The sequence below is a fragment of the Magnolia sinica genome, unplaced genomic scaffold (assembly GCF_029962835.1).
Source record: "Magnolia sinica isolate HGM2019 unplaced genomic scaffold, MsV1 ctg266, whole genome shotgun sequence".
NCBI lineage: Eukaryota > Viridiplantae > Streptophyta > Magnoliopsida > Magnoliales > Magnoliaceae > Magnolia > Magnolia sinica.
In genome coordinates, this window is record NW_026682799.1 from 29,554 (window position 1) to 51,836 (window position 22,283).

Here is a 22,283-nt window from a genome sequence, read left to right on the forward strand (position 1 = left end):
ATTTCATGGCAAAGATGGACCAGAGAAGGCCCAATTAGAGGCAGAAATGATCTAGACTATCATTATTACCTTAAAACAATCGTATCTCACAAGTCAGGATGAGTTTTTTGACAAATCTTATATAGTTTTGGGTAGGAGAAGCTACTTTAGCCAATAAACTGGCTAGACTAGGTTGCCCATGCTAAATTTGTGAGATTCCATCATATCAACGGTCAAAAGTCCATTTTATTTTCATTTTTACTAGTAGTAGTAAGTTCTAGTTCTCATATAACTTTTGATCCTTTGAGTTATAAGAGTTGTGCCGAACATGAAAAGGGCTCAGAAAAGTTAAGAGAAAAAAGTGGTTAAGCTAAATTACTTACTATTTTTTGGCAAAAATCATGAAGTCTAATAGGAATGGTACTATTTATATTTAAGTCATGTTTTTAGGGAGTTTTGAGTCTAAAACTCTGTCCTAGGTTTGATCTCATTATTTAAAAGATTGTAATTTCATTTTTTTAATCATTAATTAATTTGTTTTGAATTTATTAGAATTTATTTATATTTTTATACCTCGTGGATTTGAGGAAGCTCTGTGCGGAGTCCAAGGAGCTCCATCGATTCGGAGTAGTTATTCCCTAAAAAAGACAGTTATGGACCTCATCACATCCCTCCCTAGGTGCGTCAATGATAGGTGGGCCATGATCTTTTTTGGTGTTGTGTGTCCGCTCAAATGTGTTACTCTCCAAGTTGTATAGTTCTCCTTTTTAATTAATAAGGAGTTATTTCATTTACCAATAAAAAAAGAAAAAGAAAAAGGGGTCAAGTCAGGCTAAAAGAGTTGAGCCCAAGCTTGACTCGAATGTTGATTGGGCCATCCGTGCAAGGGTCGAGCCCAACACATGGCCAAGCTAGTTGGTCCAAGCCTAGCAGAAATTCGGGTGGGCTTCCCGTCTCAGTGCCACCTTAGGCCTGGTTAGTGCTATACGTTTGCAGTCTCCTTGAACAGAACTAAAAACCACCCTACACTCTGAAATTTTAGATGCAACAACAACAGCTCCATCTTCTCTAGAATCAGGTAAGACAGAAAATTGAGTGGGCTAAAATTAATTGGCCAAAAGCCAAACTCAAAAATTGATTGGCCCTATGCCTAAATTTTAGTTTGGAAACTAACGGTTGAAGTAGTTTTTATATAATCATTATGTTCGACCCCATCAAAATCAAGGGTGGACATCTCTATCCCAAGTATTTTCTTTGTTGCGGCCCACCTGAATCACCAGCCAACTTATTTTTTATTTTATCCTAGGGCCTAACGTTAGAATACATCTAATAGTCTGAATGGATTTGACATGTACATGAAGTTGGGCCCTTAACTGTGTGGGGCCACCTTGATGTATTTTTTGTCCATCTATTTTTTTTTTCCCAAATCATAATAAGATCCAAATCTCAATTGGACCTACCCAATAGAAACAGTGATGAATAACAATTCAAAACTTTTTCTGGGACATAAAAATTTGGATCAATCTGTTCTTTCTGAACGGGTTGGATTGAAAATAAACATTATTAAAACCTTATGATGGGGCCTTTGGAAGTTTTAATGGTTAGACACTCAATTAACACTGTTTCCTGTGGTGTGGTCCTTAGATTTGGATCTACGTAAAATTTGGTATCCCGTCCTAAAATTGGCTTTATAAATGGATGGACGGCATCGAGATACAAAACATCATCAGATTGGGCCCTACGGTACCCGGTGAAAACCTACTCCGCTCCCTCTCCGGCAACCCCAACTCCCTCTCCTCTCCCAGCCCATTCTCTCCCTCTCTCATCTTCCAATCCATAACCCACTTCTTCCAAGCTCCAACCCACGCCTCTCTCTCATCTTCCAATCCATAACCCACTTCTTCCAAGCTCCAACCCACGCCTCTCTCTCTCTCTCTCTCTCTCTCTCTCTCTCTCTCTCTCGCAAGCTCCTCCGATCATCTTCCGGCCAAAGCCGCCGGATTTTTGCTGGGTCCACTCGAATCTGACGCCATTCTCGCCCACTGGATGATTAGATGGGGCTGATTTTTCAATAAGCTATCCTTTTGTGGGCTGGAAGTTTTCCACTTTGTGGATTATAACTCCTGGTCCAACCGGTTGGACTTATACACATTCTCTTAAAAAGAAGAAAAAAACACATCAGGGGACCAGCCATTGACATTTTATGGGGCCCACCTGAATGTGTATGAAAGATCTACTCTAACTATTAGACATGTAATCACATGTTAATCCTAACAACCTAAAATTAGGGTGACATATTGGGTTGAAAGTCCGGCGGGTTGGGCCGGGTTGGTGCTCAACACTAGCCCAACCCAAGGTTCCGATACCTCAACTTTGACCCAACCCAACCTTTGGTTAGGAATATTCAACCCAAGCCCAACCCAAGCGGGCTGGGTCGGGTTGGTCAGGTAGATATATGCTATTGTTAATATTTTCATTATTACATTAGTCTATTATATCTTATTTTTTGTACCTATAATTTTATTAATTATATATGTAGTTATTTATTGTAAAGAAGTTCGCATGCCCATACGAAGGTTGTTATGGGGAGTGATTGAGCATAGCATGTGCCATTGGGCTGATTGATTATGGGACTCCCTGAGAGACGGAGTTGTCCCACATGAGCGTGCGATACGTGCAGGTTTAATGCATGACTGGATGGTATATATGACTCATGCATCTCGTATTTTATGATATGATCACCATATGCCCTAGTGACATCAGGACTGTGGCCTCCACAGGTATGTCGTGGATGGATATATGGGACACCGGAAATGTTTGGTTTTAACATACAGGCGTGATAGATATCCATGGGTGAAAATTCTTAAACTCTCGAGGCGAAGGAACACCCCAACGTCGAGACTGAGTGGATATATATGAGCGCATTGGTGACTCAGAGCTGCAACAACTACTTCACATCTTCAGGTACTTGTTGAAGAACTGCATTATCTTCTTCAAAAACATTGAAAATTTTCACAAGAGTTTTCAACTGATTATCTTCTTCAATTTTTCTTTCATCATATTGACATAAACGTGTGAATATGATTGTTCACACCCCAAGTGCAGGGTTGTGATGTAGTAATAAACTCGGTAAGACCGAGGTTGAATCCACAGGGACTGAAACCTGTACGTTATTTGAAAATAACCAGATCTAGAATTAGACTAAGATGTGATCTAAACCAAATAGAATTTAAGGAATAATTGTGGAATAATTATCTAAAACTTTAAGGAATTCAGAGGAAGGAAACTAGGGATTCAGAGGATTCACTTGTAGGGATTAGGGAGATCTTTTGCCTGCATCAAGAGTCACGGAAATCAAACTGAACCTACTTGATCTAGTCTTCACAAGATGAAAGGTATATGAATTAAAATGGATTCCATCATCTAACCATGTCCAGGAGACAAAGCAAACAACAGGATTAAACTAATTACCAACCAATCACAGTGCATGCAAGTTAGAAAGGGTACCATCATCCTACCATGCCCAGGAGACGATGGTGAACAACAGGGCTTCCTGATGTCATATACATCAAAAGGGGAAAAGGAAATATTCAAGGCCATTGCAGATCCATTGTAATTTCAGTCACAACAGACCATTAAAGACTAAAAACATTCCTTCCATAATCAACTAAAATCAAATTCAATTCAAAAATTTAAAAGCATGAAATAGTATCTCCCATCTCGCTACAGGCTTCACCTCTTAGCCCTAGCTAAGAGGTTCAGCCCAACATGAATGGGCTGGATCCAAAACAAACAAAATAAAAAGAAAAGAAAAATAAAATAAAACTACCATTTCTCTCTCACGTTCCACCTCTTGGATGCCTCCACGGCAGTTCCAAACCTGTGCTCACGTCCCGCCCAAGGCCTGCCACCCTCTCCCACGTTTGGAACTCTTTTTGTAGCTTTTGGAGTGGTGGAAATCGGATTTGGGAAGCTATCGCACGCGCAGCGAAAGCCTTTTCGCAGCTAAGTTCGGGGCTTCATAACTCTCGCGTTCCTTTCATTATTTCTATAAAATCAACGTTTCCTAGAAGTATTTTGGCTGGCCTACATGATGGACGGTTCAGATTTGCCATATGATCAAAGATGGTGGGCCACAACTGCCTGGAAAATCCGCTTTCGCGGACGTGCGTAGCCTTTCGCACGTCCGGCGCTGACGTGATCGGTGGGCCCCACAGAGGTATTTTCGGAGAAATTCACCTCGTCCATTAGATTCAGAACGAAATTTCAGTCAAGAATGGGTGGTTTTGAACGTCTATTGACGCGGCTCAGAGAAGAAATCACCTCAAAAATCGTTTTGAACGTCGTAGGACCGCCTGTTTGTGGCCTCTGCATCGCGCACGTGTGCTTGCATGGGTCCAAAAGTTCAGTAAGGTTTTGTAGTAGTCGAGGTCCTCTACACGATGGACGGATTGGATCATCCGTATAGGCCATGGGTGGGGCCCACTAGCGTCCGTAAAAACGGACAGCGTCCGTCCGTATTGCCGCGTGAAACGGCAGTTGCCGTATTTGAGAAGGAGACACGGGTCAGCGTTGCTGACCTGCGTTTGTTGGCTCGGTGCGGCTCGGGTCTACGTGTGCTGTGCACACACACATCACATACGGGCCCCACTATGATGTGTTTCAACAATCTGATCCATCCATTCATTTTCTCATCTTATTTAAACTATCGAGACCAAAGTTGGACAGTTCCAGATATCAGGTGGGCCCAGAATCAACGGTTTATGGGCTGATCTGTCAGTTGGGGTACTTCCATAGTGATCCGAGGGTTGAAATTTGATATGTACGGTTAATTTATGGCCCTCAGGCCATGTATGAAGTTTTGAGCCAATCAGATGGCGAGAACTATGTGATCTTGCATTCTTCACCAATTTCGGGCCTCTTTAACATGAATGGCTTTATTTTCTCGGATCCCTGGCATGTAAATTCTTCAGTCTTAGTTCTCTGGAGTGTGTCCCTTGCTCTGGTGACTTCGGAGTGTCAAATCCACGCTTTTAGTGCTAGTTTTCAGTCCACGCTCCTGATTACATCCTGCAATAAAAACATGATTAAATCGGGCCATTGAACGGTATCATGCTTATAAATCTAGGCAATAATTGGGTCTGATATGCAATATTTGACCCTCAACAATGATGGTAGGTACGTCGTCATATTTCTAATTGATTTATTGTTGATTTGATTGGACTGATAGAGCATGGTGAATCAATCCCTTTATCTCATAGCACAAGCCTCACATCCATGGGTTGAGTCCTTGGCTGAACCCTCCTTATGAGCCCCACCCAAATCATATTTGGTTTGCAGATTCTTTTTATTTATTTATTTTAATGGGTGTTTTTAAAGCATCAGAATGTATTATATTCAATTGAGAATGTATTGCAATAGCCCCATCATGCAGCCCTTCTCTAAATGAGGTTGGTCCACTTGTAAGGTAGGCCACACTTGTATGATGAATATGACCCTTGGTTGTTCATTCATTACATGCATGCGCATTTGAACATGTGTGCGTACATGTGAGCTACCATGGTGGAAATGATGCTAACTTTTTTTTTTGTTAAAGTCTGCAACTTTTGCTTCTTTATCACAGAAAGCATTAAAAAGGGAAGGAAATGATTCCACTGATGGAGTTCCATCGATCCACACATCAGTCCAAAATCTCAATCTATCACCTCAACTCACCACCAAGCACATACCTTCTTTCTTCTTCTATTTATTTATTTATTTTATATTTATTTTTTTTATAAAGAAAAGGAAATGCTGCTAACTTTCGCTGACTTGATCCACATGCTAACCACCTTTTTAGAAAAACTTGTTTTAATAATAAAAAAAATAAAATTGAAAACAACTCTGATAGGTTCAATATCCAAATAAATCTTTAGACATGCACGATTTAAAAATATTTTGATCATAGCTTCACTTTGCTAACAACTCATAAATATTTAGCAAATGAAATTATTAATGTGAATTATTGCAGTAATACATCAACATTGATATGTTTGAACTTTGCTAATAGATCTTCACTGACTTTAGGTGTGGATATATTGGTTGGCATCACTGATTTCCTTTTTGTGTGATTCTTCCAAAGATAATTATTGTTGTGAGCAATCTCTTTCCCATCCTATGTAAATAATATGTGTATTACTGGTCTTCTTGGCCAATTTTAGAAATATATTACTCATGGTGGGATATGTTTGAGACTACACATTAATTCATGGCATCTAGAAGCCATAGAGCTGTACATGGAAGTCTCACGATTGGATAGTTTGATGATTTTAGAATGTTTTGGTGTCCTTGTACTATAATTAGAACAGAGTTCTAATGCTCATGTTTTTGTTAAATTAGGACTTTTTCCTTTATCACAAGATGATTGATTAACATGGTATGTAGAACAGACTTCTTTGTACTTTGTGTGCAATGAATTTTTTTATTTTTATTTTTTCCTTTTTTCTTTTTATAATGTTCACTTCCTGGATTCAATCTCTACCTGAAACTTTTCCTTGTCTGGTGCTACTTCCTGTCAGCTTTTGTAGCCAAAATCGTTCTTCTTTTTGGTTTTTTTTTTTTTTTTTTTCGCATTATGCAGATGATTTGCCTTGCTTTCTCAAGACCATAAAAAATAGATGGCAGATGTTTCAATCCAAATTTCAGGCTGGAGATATTTATTTAGCTATCTAATGGTGCTCAGGTCCTATCCTCTGTTTGAACAGTTAAGTCAGAGGACTTGGTGTTGCTTTTCCAATCGATGCTCATGCTTGGAATTAGCATTGGACTTACTTTCAATGTGGTTTTGCTTTCAACTGATAAAAGATCAAGACTACTGGATAGGTTAGGTTGTTCACACCGTCGACCTTTATGGGCATGGTGCATTAACGTGGGAAAGCGATTCAACATGGCTTTGGGAATCACCCAGGGGCTTCTTTATCTTCACCAAGATTCTATATTTCTTTTCACATAAATTTCCAATGAAATGTTTCAGCTTAAGATCATAGTTAAATTTTTACCAGTGCAGCTACCAATATTTATGGATTCTACAGTTTGTATATGAATATCCATATTAGCCTTTGTGGAAAAATTTGCATGTAGGTCTTTATGCTTATAATCATTCCATTGAACGGCCCATTCATAAATTTGTCCCTGTATCTTCTATTTTAACTGCCTGATTTAGCATGTATAACTATTGACATGACCATGATAAGGCTGATAATTGATTTTTGGTAATTGTAATGATGGTAATCAATAGATCAATGGTACATATTACTGGGCTATGGGCCCCACTTGTCATTGTTGAATACCTGTGTATACTGTTAAGAGACACCCATTACGTATGTAGGGAGTTATTTGATACTCTGGCAGCGTATGACTCTTTTACTAAAAGTACGTCTCTAATCATTCCATCAAAATTATGTTCCGCTCATGCATTTACTAAAAGTAAATGAGGCTAATCTTTTCAAATGAATTCTTTTTTATCTCGTGACAATAGACGTGGGTCCACAAGTACCAAGCATCTTTTAAAAGGTAGGCTTTGGATAATTAAGGCAGCAAAAAATGGTTCATGCTTTCTTGAAGTATGGATGTTCGGGCAGTCCCAAACATAGGTGTTTCTACTTATGCAGTTTGTGAATTCATTTCATTGATAATGATCCGTGGTTCTTTTACTTGTCTATATAGTTAGCGTGTTTCCCTCAGTGGATAGACCAAAAAGTCTCCTCGGTGGATAATGCTGACCCTTCCATCAGTGAACTGATTTAGTTGGGCTTATTTGGCCAAAATCTATTTGAAATCATGCATTTACATAATAGAGATCATATTTACTTGAATCTTCATTGACAAAACATGAATTGCAAGAGCCAACTCCACTTAGCTGCGCAAGGCTACGACTGCTACTACTCTTATTAAGATGAATAGTCTGTAGTTTGTTGGGTATTTCACATTGACTGCTTTGCTTTTATTTTTCTTTCTTTTATTAGAAATCATCACGTTGCTAACCGGCATGTGGTTTTTCTTTACCTTTCTATTATCAGACACCTGCTGAAGATGTTAAACCAATGTACCTACAATATGCGAAGCTGGAAGAAGATTATGGGCTTGCAAAGAGTGCAATGAAAGTCTATGAGCAAGCTATGAAGGCTGTCCCTGAAAATGAAAAAATGAACATGTATGAAATTTACATAGCTCGTTCAACTGAAATTTTTGGTGTCCCAAGTACGAGGGAAATATACGAGGTTTGTTCTTTTTCCCTTGTACGTTGATACTTATCTAGTAAAGTATTTCAGTTTAAGAGGTGATATTGACATAGATATGAAGTTGGGAAACCCCTGAGGTCTCCTGTATATATTTGTTTGGTTGATTTCTTGATTATGCGCATGTTAAACATTTCCATGTGCTATGAATGCTTGTTTTTCCTTTTACTACATTTTTTTGCCATGTGTGCAATTAGTTATTAGCCATATAGAGCAAACTTTCTGGTTTTCTTCTGCTTGCCAATAAATGTTTTAAGGAAAGTCACTTGCTTTGTTCTTAAAAATGCATGCACTGTCTTATCCGCTCTCTCCAATATCCTGTCTGCATTTTGTATTAATCTGTTTGAAAAAGTTTTTCCTAATGTAGGAATATTTGGGAATCGATTTTGAATTTAAAGGTCTTGTTTTTTGTTCGGATTCTACGTGTCCATGCTGAAACGCAATTCTTGTTGCAGGTGTATTTGGGTGGACAATACATAAACAATCCTACACTGTCAGATGTTACGTTTCTAGTTGAAGGTTGTAAATCATTCTTGACTGAATCAATTTGGTAGTCTATATGCTCTCATTCTTTGGGGCTTTAGATAGAAATGTTGGAATTATAATTTTCCTACTAGAAAGTCCCAAAATTTATATGGTGAAAAAAGGGCATTCTCCGTGCAATGTTTGACGGTGGTTATTAGGTGAGTCTAGCCATATTTTCATATTCAACACATGGTACACCAGTACATTGTCATACATCTTCACGCAAGGTGATTTGCAGGCTTTCTAGTCAATAGCATCTCCACCTACAAAGCCATGGCATGGTAAGTTCACTTGTTTACTTGTAAGAATCCAACTGCCTTTCTTGAATCTAATTTTCTTTGCATAATTCTCTTTGATGTATATATTTCATCATCGCGATTTTCAGGTTTCTTGGAAACAATAGCATGTCCGATACACTGCCATCCCAAAAAAGCCATAAACTTCTTAATGTGTATGTATATGACTCATTTGTACTGAACTTGTAGCTTTAATATGTATTTTGTTGCAATATTGAGTTGAATTCCAATCTTAACTCTAATAGCAATTAATTTCTTTTTGCTATTTTGTTTAGCAGGTTTTAGGCATGGATGAATGGGAGCTAGATCGATGGATTTTATTTATTTATTTATTTATTTTTTGAAACTATTCAATTTATTATTGTAAATATTATTTGCGGCAGCTCTAGTAGAATAGAGAAGGGAAATGGCTACAACATCGAACAAAGAAGCCTCCATCTACTTGCTTATAAGTTGCTTTGTAAGCCATAGCCCATCCTACCAATGAAACAACCATTTTTTTTGGCTTGCACATTCGTGTGCCACATCAGCACATAAGGTGGATGCCTAATGCTGACCTTTTACTCAGTGGCATCAAATGAATGGCTAAGATGAACTGTCAAGGAGATTTTTGGGGCACAATCCATCCAAAGTTGGATGCAACAGACAAATGGTCTGGATTACCAAACAAAGGGCTCCACTTTGGGAAATCCAGAAGGCCTGTAATGTCCCTGGATGAAGGTTGTGTACCATATGTTTCCAATAAATACACATGAAGGTTGGAGTGTTGGGTTGCATGTCAAGGGGCCAAATAGGCATGAATGTTTTTATAGGAAAACAATCACTAGGCACCATCCACTTCCTAAGAGGAATGTGAAATCAGGTGGGCCTTGACCAAAAGGGTCAATGATAAGGTCCATCCATCCGTAGGCATTATAAAACTGGCATTATAAAATTCGAATACCACAACGTTCCGCCAGAAAGGCATATGAACTGCCGGTAAATCCCACATGAAGCGGTGCCCAACACAATTGCCAGTAAATACCACACGAAGTGGCAGCCAGCATAACCGTCAGTAAAGGAAGCTGACTGCCGGTAAAGCCTTTACCGATGCAGGCTTTACCGGCTGTTACCTGACCGCCCGCTGGTGAAGGCCAGTTTTCTTGTAGTGATGCTTGGTGTGTAAATGGGCTCCCTTTTGCATGCATAAGGTTTGGGAAATCTCATAAGGTTGCAGGAACAAACAAACAAGTATATGTACATTTTTTTTTTTTTTTTCCATAATGGATGAACGGTGTGGATAAGCAACATGCATCACGGTGGGACTCACATATTTTGCAGCATTCTCGGTTTTTGCATCACAGTTAGTCAAATCAAGCATCAGGAAGAGTGGCGTAGATACCTAATGAAATAATTATTACCCATTTACAGGGTATTTACCAATGAATTGAAAAATCAAATAAGCCCGGGCTGGTCATTGAGGGTTAATGGTTCTCAGCTGATGGGTGGAATGGATTTATACATAAAATACTGTGGACCTCAATGAGTTCATGGTGTGCATAAACGGTCGTGGTGGTGTGCATAAACAGTCACCGCTACCAAAATCTCCAGCCGTGTTTAGAATGGTTCATCTGGTGGGCTTATTATGTGCACCGCACAATGCAATAGCCAGCTATATCCACTTACACTTATTGAGTGATCCACAACTGTGTTTTCATATTTATCAATGGCAAGATATTGTTTTCTATAGTCTTGTTCATCATCCTTTTAATAGCTCATTTTAGGACATAAGCCCAAAAGTGGGGCAGATCCAAGACCCAAGTGGGCCATATGACGGGGAATATTGGAGTAGGAAATGCCTGAGAGAGAGAGAGAGAGAGAGGAGCCGAAGGTGCCTACCATTGAAACCCTCGTAGGGTCTATTGATGTTTATATGCATTCTAAACCGTCCATGAGGTTACTCCCCACTGATATGAACTAGAAAAAAATATATTTGCCTGATCCAAAACTTCCGTGGCTCCGATGAATGTTTGAACGATGAGCATTCAGTCCTATTATTTCCTCTCATGGGGTCCACTTGAGTTTTGGATTTACCTCATTTTGAGGTCATGTCTTAACATGAGCTAGCAAAATGGATGGACCAGGTGATTTCTCACAACATCTCCGTGGATTCTTACAAACATCACGATGGGTCCCACTTAGGGGGTTGAGTAAAGTCAATGGAGAACTAATTTACTCTGGGCGTGAAGGAGAGTTTTGAGTAAAGTCTGTTGGGCCATCGTGATGTATGTGTTTTATCTATGCTATACATTCATTTTTCAAGCTCATTTCACGGCATCACCCCAAAATTGAGCATATCCAAAGATCAAGTAAACCCCACTATAGGAATAAGTGGGAATTGAACACCTAGTGTTGAAAACTTGTTGGAGGTATACACAAGTTTTGGATCAAGCTTATATGAGAAATAAACATCTTCAACTGTTGGGCTAAAACCGAATCCTTCCAAAACCAGCAAATAAAGGAGTGTGCGATTATAGAAGGAAAGAAATAGTTAGTGACAACGTAATAGCCACAAAAATGCTTAGTTTCTGGTAAAAGTACAGAGAAAAAAAAAACCCATTAATCTCACCAATAAAATTAAAAAGAGAGTGACAAAGCCTTCCAAAGCAGTAATTAATACAACAATAAGTGCTTCAAAATAAATATAGAAGACATAGTGAGCTCATAGAAATGCTTCTACACGTTCGAAGGTTACCATTGCCGGAGACTGAATGGGTACCTCCCTAGCGTGTTACGTGGCAATGTTCTGAGGACCCAAAATAATGTATGTATTACATCCACACCGTCTATTTATTTCTAGAGATCATTTTAGGGCATGAGCACGAAAATGAGGTAGATCCAAAGCCCAAGTGAATCACGCCACAGAAGCAGTAGGACAATGATATCTACCATTGAAATCTTCCTAGGGTCCACCATGATATTAATTTTTCATCCAAAACTTCTCATAAGGTCACACAGACCTGGATGAATGGAAAATACAGATATCAGCTTGATAGAAAACTTCTTTGGCCGTAAGAAATTGGTGTGGTCTCACTTAATGATTTGGATGTGTCTGGTGTTTTGGTTCATTCCCTAAAAGATCTCAAAAAATGAATGGACAGTGTGGATATAATACATCATATATATCATGGTAACTCCCACAGAACTTTGCCATGTCATCAAACCACTGAGATTGCGACACCACGCAATCCACGTCCACGATTGCTTGTAAAGGCAATAATTCATACAGTAATAACAGAACAATTTCTCGACATGGGAATATCTCGGGAGACTTTGGAGCTTCATGCTCTCCGCGCGATATTATCCAGCAAATCTCTCTGCAAGTAAATAAAAAAAAAAATTTGTATAATAAATAATAAATAATTTCAAACTTTTAAATGTATGAGCACAAAAGAAATTTCTTTATAGTAATAAATTTTAAGATACAACTGAAAAAAAAAATTAAAATATTCTAAGATTTTGAAAATATCGCGCTATTACAAAGGGGAACGGATTGGCTACTCCCCCTGCCACCAGCCAATGGCTGGTGGTCGGTGCTCTGTGGGACCTACAATGATGTATGTGTTTCATCCATGCTGTCCATATAGTTTTTAAGATTATTTTCTGGTATGGGACAAAATATTAGGTATATAAAAATCTCATTAAGACCACATTACAAGAAACAGTGTTGAATGAGCATAGACCATTAAAAACCTTTTGGGGGCCATAAAAGTTTTGAATCAATCTGATATTTGTTTTTTTCCTTTCATCTGGGCCTTTATGACCTAATAAACAGATTGGATATCAAATAAACAGTACAGTGGGCCGTAGGAGGATTTAATGGTGGATATCCAATCGTTTTTTTTTTTCCTATGGTGTGATACACCTGAGATTTATATCCATCTAATTTTTGGGATGAAGCAATAAAATCATCTGTAAAAATGTATGAACGGAATGGATGAGACACATACATCATGAAGGGGCCCACCGTGCTAGCGGCAGGGGGAGTAGCCGATCCATTTCCATTATAAAGATAGAATCCAATTATCAATTTCCCGTGAAAGTATCGAGAGCTTTTAAATAAAAATAAAAATAAATAAATAAATAATTTAGTCGTAAAGTAAAACTTGAGATAATGAAAGAAATCTACATAACCTTTTCTGTACATCAAGGAGAGAGGAAGCTTCTTCATTTGCTAATCAGCGACCCATGTAAAATCTGGTGTAGAGGGACTTGGCCTTCTCGTCTTCCCACTCTAATCCTTCCCACCATTCTCTCTCATCTAATATTTTTCCTTTTATTTCATGGATGCTTGAGCTGAGGAGTGGGAGCTTTTTCAACATACCACACGAAATAACATAGATCTCTTCCAAAGATATAAACATAAATCGCTGGCTACGAATGCTTTCTAATTTTGGTAAGTGATTCAATCTTAGGACGCATAATTTTGGGAATGAATTATGGGGCAGCTTGTCTCCTTGTATATTCTCTTTCATTAGGAACAATTCCTTATGGTAAGCTCCTCTGACTGATGTAGTTGCTCTACCATACTAGAAGAGAAGAGACTCCTTAACTTTTCACAATGATAAACCACTATTCTTCTGAGGTTTTGCAGGCTTGTGTTCAGCGGAGGAGGTGCTCCACCATCGAATACCTTCTCCAAGTTTCGCAAACTATATATGGAGATACAACGACTGTAAACATTGGAATGCATCATCTCCAACCTCTCTCCAGTCTATAATGCATTCCACTCCACTGCATTCTCTGACTTGAAGATGTGTTAAGCTCTTTAAATCGCCTTGGAACTTAGAAAGACTTGTTAAACCTTTGCTTTTATGCAAGTATAAAGAGAATGCATGTTTTGTCAACCCCTCAATCCCGCAGGGGAATTTGTCACATTCATAAATGCTTATATGCTTATTAGAAGCAGGCTGGGAAGGTGTATAGTTAACCTCAACATGGAAACTTGTCAAGCCCCAAAACCATTGATGGAACATATCATGTGCGATGAAGCCATTAAGATTGGACAAACTGATACGTAAAGATCTCAGGCGTTTCATGTTCACAGCCTCACTGAAAGTAGCTCAGGAATTGCAGTGAATGAAGTCTCTGATATATCCAACCTCCTGAGTTTAACCAAGCTTTCAATGCCTTGAGGGAAGTTTTTGAGGCCTGAATATGAGAGATCAAGAATTTGGAGTTCCTTCAGCTCTCCCAATGGCGGCACCTCCCCTAGAGCTCTGCAGAATCTTAGAATGAGCCCACATAGATTCACCAATTGCAATGATGACATCGGGAGAGATTCAATGCCAGTATCACTTAGATCAAGGATCTGTAGTTTTGGCATGAGCTCGAAAAAATTACTGTGAATGGTACATAATTGATTGTTTTGATTGAGGAACAAGGAGACCAAGTTAGGACAATCAGGCGTAATTTCGAGATCTTTTGTCTTGTTGCGCATCAATGAAATCCTTAGAACCCCTCTCCACATTTTTTCTTCTGGTGGCTGCATTAGTCCCTCCCCAGCTTTCACAAGGAATTTTGAGCCTTCAATGGACGACGAGGGTGAAGCGATCCATATAGCCAAGTCACGGAGCAAATCATGCATCCTAACGCATTTATTTCTGTGAGACCCTTCCTCCAAGAGGCATGCGTCCTTGATTCTTTCAAGGATGTCGTGTCCCTTGTTTGATGCTTCTTCCAAGTTATTCACATTTTCTATAAATCCTTCCTCCATGGCCCAATATCTTACTAGCTTATCTATTTCTATATCATAATCTTTTGGAAATAATGAACAATACAGAAAACATAATTTGCTCTCTTCTTTTTCTAGGCAATCATAGCTAAATTTTAAAGGAATAAATACTTCACGCTCCATACCCGAAACCTCAGGTGATGATCTTTTCAATGCCCTCAATGCATTCTCCCATACCTCTTTCTTATCCTTGCCGTACATAGCCCGTCCCACTGTCTTGATGGCAAGTGGTAATCCGCTGCACTCTTCCACAACCTTCTCTACTACCGGTCGAATATCTGATGATAGAACCACATCCCCATATCTTACATAGAACAAATTCCATGCTTCCTAACATGTAAGAGTCTTGACTCTAATCTTCTTATCAGCCCCCATGTTATTACATACTTCAATGGATCGGGTGGTCATGGCAATCTTGCATCTGTTTTGCTTGTCTGGCTTTGGAATTCCGACTCGATCCAAGCTAAATGCTTTCCATAGATCATCTAAAATGAGCAAATACCTCACATTCTTCAACCGAGAAAACAGCCTGTTTCTATTCTCTTCGTTTCTGTGGAATTTCATATCCAACGCGTTTCCAATCTGCTCTTGGATTAATCCCAAGTTGAGGTCCTTGGAAACAATTACCCAAATCACAGCGTTGAAGTCATTGGTTCCGATGAACCTATTCTTTATGGCTTTCATGAGAGTGGTTTTCCCTATTCCACCCATCCCATAAACACCAACAAGGCCATTCTCCTCGTCGTGTAAGCATTGCCATATCTCCTCCATGGTTTCATCAGCTGTGCTTTTCTGTACTCGTGGTAGCGAGGTTTTCATTTCCAACACCCTTGGCCGGCGAGGGCTCTCACCCACCTTATCGAAGACCCCTTTAGCTTTGAGGTTTTTTACATCTTTGAGCTTTTTAACGACCCTTTTGCCCAGCTTGTAGCAAGAGAAGTGATTGGTGCAACAACCATTCAAGCACGTTCTAGGTTGTTCGAATTCCGATCTTAAAGAATCGACTTGAGCTTCCATAATGGTAACGTCCAGCAGCCAATTATCCACTTGGAGAACCCGTGTCTTTCCGACTGATATAGCAACTGATATAGCATCATCGACGTCCGCTTGAATTTGGTGACGCTTGTCTTGTAGTTCTTCCGTTTCCTTCTTCAATGTCTCTACATTGTTATTAAGGTGTTTGAGATAACCGATCTGCTGAGAAACAGGAGCCCAGAAGAAGAGAATGATCTGCACGACTGGACCTAAGAAATCCATTCTGGACAGATGGATGGATGGACAAGTAATGGCGTTTTCGAAGGTAGCGGAGGAATGAAATGAAAGTACTGCCAGAAATAATGCCTGTGAATATGACTTCAGTTCTGAGAAGCTGAGGAGAGAGAGCAAGAGACACTGTCAAAAGAAAAAAACAAACAAAAAAAATCAAAAGAGAAATAGAGACGGAAGTGGCTATATGCTGTGTACAAAGTAGGGAAGCGGATTGGCTGGTATGCCACAGATCAGCTATATAGCTGGTGTATGTACGTGTCGTGCGAAGACGAGTGCTGAAGCTCCTCGAGCTCCAAGTTGTACGAACGGTTCAAATGAGATCAAAGTTACATGGGCGCACGATGTTGTATTTATTATTTCCACACCGTTCATCCATTTTTCGAGATCATTTTAGAGTAATATCCAGAAAATGAATCATATCCAAAAATCAACTGGACCATACCATAAATGGCAGTGGAGATAATGACTTTCACCGTTAAAAATTTCGTAGGGCCCACTATAATGTTTATTTTCTATCCGTTTATAAGGTAACAAAGACCTAAATGAAGAGTAAAAACAAATTTCATATTGATTCAAAACTTGTGGTAAACTTGTGGTTTCAATGGCAGGCTGACGTAAATAAAACAGCTACATATCTGGTATGTGGTACACTAGCTAATCTGCTTCCACAAACTAGACGTGTGGGGCCTATTGTGATGTGATGTATTAATCCCACCCAATCGTCCATCATGTGCGGCATCCCGTCGTTGGAAGCGGATTGGCTGGTGTACCACACACTGGTGTATTCACGTCAGCAAGTACTGTGGGTCCCATCATGAGGTATGTGTTATATCCAAACCATCCATCCATTTGGTGAACTCGTTGTAAGGCTTGAACTGAAAAATAAGACAGATCTAAAGCTAAAGTGGACCACACTGAAAAAAGCAGTGGAGGATTGAACTTCTACCATTGAAACTCTTTTGGGGTCTCAGAAGTTTTGGATCAATATGAAATTTGTTTTTCCTCTTCATCCAGGTATTTGTGACCCTAATAACAGATTAGATGGAAAATAAACGTTATGGTGGGCCCTGCGATTTTTTTAAAAGGTGAAAATCATTATCCCCGCTGCTATGTTTGGTGTGGTCCATTTGAGATTTTGATATAATTAATTTTTTAGCTAATGATCTAAAATAATCTCAAAAATTTGATAAAAGGTGTGGATATAATAAATACATCAATGTGGATATAATAAATACGTCTTATCACCACAAGTATTGGTGTGTGGTACACCAGCCAATCCGCTTCTCCATTGTTGGAAGCTACGTGGTGCCTATATAAAAGTTAGATTGAACACCTACCGTGAAACCTACGGGCCTACAGAAGTATGGGATGAGACTAATAAGTGTTTTCAGTTCAACTAGGGCTGGCAGGACCATATGAATGATTTGGATAGCAAATAAACAACGTAGTGGGCAATAATATATTTTGTCTCATATTCTATAAAAGATAAAAAATAAGACAATAAAAGGAAATATGATAAATTGTTAATTTTCAGACATTTGTAGTTTATTACTAATTAGTTTTTTATGAAAAAATATTTATTTTCAGACATCAAGGCATTCTTTAGACGAATTATCAAACAAAATTTTCAATACTCATAAATACTTGGATTCAGCATTTTAAGTTTTCAACAACTAAGGTAATATGGAAAAAAAAATAGATGGATAGCATGGAAAAACTAGACACATTATGATGGGGCCTACAAAACACTAGCCAGTAGCATTGCTACTAAAAGTGTCGATAGGTAATCCGCTTTCAATTTAAATGGTATATACACATCATAATTTGCCCTAGAAATGTTTCAATTGTTGGATTTCATTTCCCATTGTTTTATATCATGTGCTATACTCTACTCGAGTTTTAGAATTATTTTTCACGTAAAGAGGGCTGCAGATATATTCTTGGCATAGATGGACCGAAAGAAACCCAAACAGAAGGGGACCTAATCCGTTAGATCGAGACCAATCCTACATAAGGCATGATGTAATTAGGCCTTAGGTGCATCTGAATCAAGAGAAATTGTCATTTGAAGTGTGAACCATAAATCTATCATAACTTTTAATCTGAGTCAAGCCAGATTGGATGTACTTTCATCTTAGAGCCTTAGTTAGGTGTACACAAACCGAGTTAGCTCGGTTAGCTCACTTAACTCAACTCGAAAAAGCTTGATTCGACTTGGTTCAAAGCTGAGTTCGAGCTGAGTCAAGCTGATTTTTTGAGCTCAAAAAAATTTTGAACCGATTTCGAGCTTGCCCAAGATCAACTCAACTGGATCGAACCCTAACTTGAATCGAACTCGGATCGAACCAGTTCGGTGACTCGGTTACTTTGGTATTGATGTTGCTCACCAAGTGTTTGATGAAATAACTCAACAAAGTGTCAACTACTGGCAAGGAAGGTATGTATATGAAACAAATACCATTTTTCTTGATTTTGATGTTACCTACATTGTGTTTGATTAAATACCTGTAAATAGCCACTGTTGTTTTACACGCAGTGAGAAATTGAAAGTGTACTCCATGTATTTGTGAAAATGCCACAGAGGCTCGATCTTGGCTCGAACTGGCCGAAGCTGCTGACTAAACTGAACCGAGCTGACTAGTTAGGCTCGAGGACTGAGCCGAGCCGAGCCGAGTCAGCTAGTAGCCGAGCCGAGTCGAGCTGAGCGAACCTCGACTCGGTTCGACTCGTGTACACCCCTAGTCTTAGTATGTGGCATATTTTTTATCTGATAATTTGGACTTTCTATTTTTAATAGGTTTTACTATTTCTGAAAAGTTTTAGTTTAGTCGCATAATGACTCTTAATTAAAGTTTGCATTTTATTATTTAAAACATTATAATCTCATTTTAGAAATTGACTTAATAAAATATTTAAAAATTTTCTTATTTCTTATATATTTAAGAATTATTACACCTTGTGGATTCAAATTAAAGTTCTTATCACGTGGAGAAAACAGTCTTCTTCCTCTTTAATTTCCTACTCCCTTTCATGCGTCAATCTCATATTTGGACTTATGTCCTCAAGGGAGGTAGCAAAACACATGGAGAGGATAGATTTCTCACAGACATCATGGTGGGCTCACCTACAATTAAGGTGGGATTATACGTCAATCAAAAGTTGGGTGGGAAAACCTTCAAGTAGTGGGCAATTTGGCCAATGTAAAAATACAAAAATCTTTCGCATATACACATATACGCAGGAGGAGGTTTAACGTCTAATGATGAAAACTATAGATGAATTTTCAAAAATAGTTTCAGAGGATGCTTTTCGATCCATAGCAAAAAAGTCAGCGGTCATATGAGAAAATCCATTCATAATTTGACAGCAAAATGGCCAAACCTTGGCTACTATTGATACACTGAGATATAAGGAAAGAGGAATGACAGTGCATATATAGAACTTGTATGAATTCCCATTCTCAATCTCAATCTGCACGTGGCAAATCAGGACTGTTAATCTGGTGGGCCACCATCTGAACAGGCCACTGCGCCAAAAATGGCTGTGACGGGCACTTCTGACGATCAAGCTGTTGACAGTTTTAGTCGTTCAATGTAAAACGCTGATCTAACAATACCTAATTCAGATAACTCGTTAGATGGCTACCACCGTACATATCTGTTGATTTCTGAGATGGTCACACCAGAATAAGAGTTCTGATCACAAAATGTTCGCCACCAAAATCCCATTCCGTGGGAGGGGAGAGAGAGAGAGAGAGAGAGAGAGAGAGAGAGAACGTACCTTCTTAACGGAGAGGATAGAGAAAGGGCTTGCAAAAGAGCATAAGGTACCTTCTTAACGGAGAGGATAGAGAAAGGGCCTGCAAAAGAGCATAAGGTTAGAGACGGACGGCCTTCTGATATGGACAAGGGGGATGGTTGGTGACGTCCCCACTAACCAATCCGCGTCCGAAGATTAGATATTACAAAACCCATTTGTGGGCCCCACCGTGATGTGATTTTTTAATCAATTCCATTCTGTCTGTCTATCATGAGCCGCCCACATCTTCCAAAATCTAGGACGCGAGTTGAATGTGCCCTGCGCATGTGAAGCTCCTGTGGTTTGGAAGCTACGTACGTGGAGCCCACCAAGATGTCCATGAGAAGAAATCCACACTGTCCATCAGTTTTTTCAGATTATGTTAAGACATGATCTCAAAAGTGAGATAGATCCAAAACTCAAGTGGCCCACACGACAGAAAATAGTGGGATGGAATACCTACCATTGAAACCTTTAAAAGGTGAATAAGTCTTGGATGAGACTAATATCTGAGTTTTCATTGTTTTGATGGCTTATAAAATCATGGTAGGCCTAGGATGGATTCAATGGTAGGCATTTTCATCCCCACTGTTTCCAGCAGTGTTGTCGCCTTAACTTTTGGATTTGCCTCATTTTTTGGACTATGTTCTAACATAAGCTGCGGAAACTAATGGACGAGGTTGATTTCTTACAGATTTCTCCATGGGCCCCATGTAGCTTCTGTCCAAAGATAAATATGATTTAAAATTTAGGTGGCCCACTTAAGTTTTTAATGGCCAGAGTTTTTTCAGTGTGCCATCATATTGGTCAGATGCATCTTCTGAATGGACTAGATGACATATACAAAAAGTGCATGGTAGGCTTCACTACGATCTGAAATTTCCAATCATCACTTTTTATTTATTGATTTATTTAACACCAAGAACGTTAGGGGCCTCACATGATGAACGGATTAGATAGGATTAAAACATCATGATAAACTCTATTGCCGATTTGTAATTTAAGCTTCTCACAAATCGGTTGCACTTGATCTGCACTGGATCCGCTTCAACACAGAAGAAGAAAAAAGCATTAGTAGGATCCGGATTGCGTCCTGCTAATCCGTCCGAGCAGGGCTATGTGGGGCCCAAAGTAATGTAAGGGTTCTATACATGCCGTTAATCGTTTTTCTCAGATCATTTTAAGGTATGATGCAAAATAACAGGCAGTACAAGTCCACAAAGTTGCAAAATAACAGGCAGTACAAGTCCACAAAGTGGGGATTGAACGTTCACCATTAAAAAGTTCTTGTGAGCTGGAGAAGTTTCGGATCAAGCTTATATTTATGATTTCACTTCATCCACGTCTACATGATCTTATTAATAGGTTGGATGGTAAAAAAACATCACAGTAGCCCTCATAAAGGTTTCAACGGTGGATGTCAATATCACCGCAATTTCCTTTGGTGTGGTCCACTAGAGCTGTGGACCTGCCTTGTTCTTTGATTTATAATTTAAAATGGTCTAATAAAAGCTATTAACGGCATGGATAAAATACTTAAGTCGCTTTGAGCCCCACAAGGCCCTGCCCGGATGGATTACTGACCCGCCAGGGCTAGGACGCAATCCGCGTCCTAGTCAATATAAGGCGGCCAAATTCATCTAATTTTCCTCGGATCAAGCGGAACTGATCACATGCAGCGCGTGCATCCCTTAATTTTTTTTTTTTTTCCCTTTTGGTTTAAAAAAAAAGAAGAAAAAAAATAAAGAGCATACATCCCTTTCGTGCCTAGATCACGCTCTTTCTATAGAACATCCTATCGGCAGGTGATTCTCGGATAAAGATCACCAAAATATGCATGAAAGCTGGTTGGCTGGTGTACCACACACCACTGGCTTCTCTGGGTCATATCATAACGAATGTATTATATCTAAACCGTTCATCCATTTTGTGGGCTCATCATGACACTTGAACAAAAAAATATGATAGATCCAAAGATCAAGTGGACCACACTTAAAAAGCAGTTGGGACTAAACATCTACCATTGAAATCCTTTGTGGGAGTTACAGAAGTTTTCGATTAACATGATATTTGTTTTTCCTCTTCATCTAGGTCTATGTGACATGTTCCCACACCAGCTAGGTGTGCGGTGTGTGGTACACCCGCTAATTTGTTGAAAACTAGTGGTTTTAAAAATAATAAAAATTCAAATTCAATTTTTTCAAAATTTCGGAATTTCCCTGCCAAAATACTTTTTGAATTTTTTGAATTAAAAAGTGCGGTGTGTATGTTTTGTCCCATATCGAAAATGCAAAGAATAGTTTTGTGGTTTATATGAGATGTTGAGAAGGGTATTCTTACTTGGAGCTTTTTCGAGGAGATGAAGCA

General features: G+C 39.0%; 3 protein-coding genes across 11 annotated transcripts in view; 1 reads left to right on the forward strand and 2 right to left on the reverse strand.

Annotated features, from left to right (window-relative positions):
- LOC131236183 (disease resistance protein At4g27190-like) overlaps positions 1–22,283 on the reverse strand; it is a 96,901-nt gene that overhangs the window by 26,494 nt on the left and 48,124 nt on the right. The gene's annotated exons all lie outside the window — the stretch shown is intronic.
- On the forward strand, positions 5,772–9,587 carry LOC131236184 (uncharacterized). Of its 6 annotated transcripts, none has more exons than XR_009166619.1 (6): positions 6,582–7,610; positions 8,037–8,237; positions 8,711–8,938; positions 9,019–9,061; positions 9,166–9,231; positions 9,355–9,587. XR_009166619.1 is itself a non-coding variant. In XM_058233317.1 (5 exons), the coding sequence occupies exons 2-5, from the start codon at positions 8,061–8,063 to the stop codon at positions 9,369–9,371; spliced, it is 324 nt and encodes a 107-aa protein (XP_058089300.1). In that variant the 5' UTR covers positions 6,588–7,610; positions 8,037–8,060; the 3' UTR covers positions 9,372–9,587. The 6 variants fall into 6 exon arrangements, 1 of the variants encoding a protein (XP_058089300.1); XR_009166620.1 differs by having other exon boundaries at positions 8,711–8,774; positions 8,939–9,061; XR_009166618.1 differs by lacking the exon at positions 6,582–7,610 and adding an exon at positions 5,772–6,112 and having other exon boundaries at positions 8,711–9,061.
- Positions 14,157–22,283, reverse strand: part of LOC131236185 (disease resistance protein SUMM2-like) — a 33,765-nt gene continuing 25,638 nt past the window's right edge. The window contains exons 3-6 of the mRNA XM_058233318.1: positions 19,899–20,013; positions 15,233–16,218; positions 14,975–15,127; positions 14,157–14,872 (exon numbers count right to left, since the gene is read on the reverse strand). Coding sequence (XP_058089301.1) covers positions 14,157–14,872; positions 14,975–15,127; positions 15,233–16,218; positions 19,899–20,013 — 1,970 coding nt within the window. The remainder of the gene's footprint in view (positions 14,873–14,974; positions 15,128–15,232; positions 16,219–19,898; positions 20,014–22,283) is intronic.

Coding starts and splice junctions, on each gene's coding strand:
- LOC131236184 (XM_058233317.1), top strand. CDS start 8,061: ATGTACCTACAATATGCGAAGCTGGAAGAAGATTATGGGCTTGCAAAG. Junction 8,238..8,710: donor GTACGAGGGAAATATACGAG/GTTTGTTCTTTT, acceptor TTCTTGTTGCAG/GTGTATTTGGGTGGACAATA. Junction 8,775..9,165: donor TGTTACGTTTCTAGTTGAAG/GTTGTAAATCAT, acceptor CGCGATTTTCAG/GTTTCTTGGAAACAATAGCA.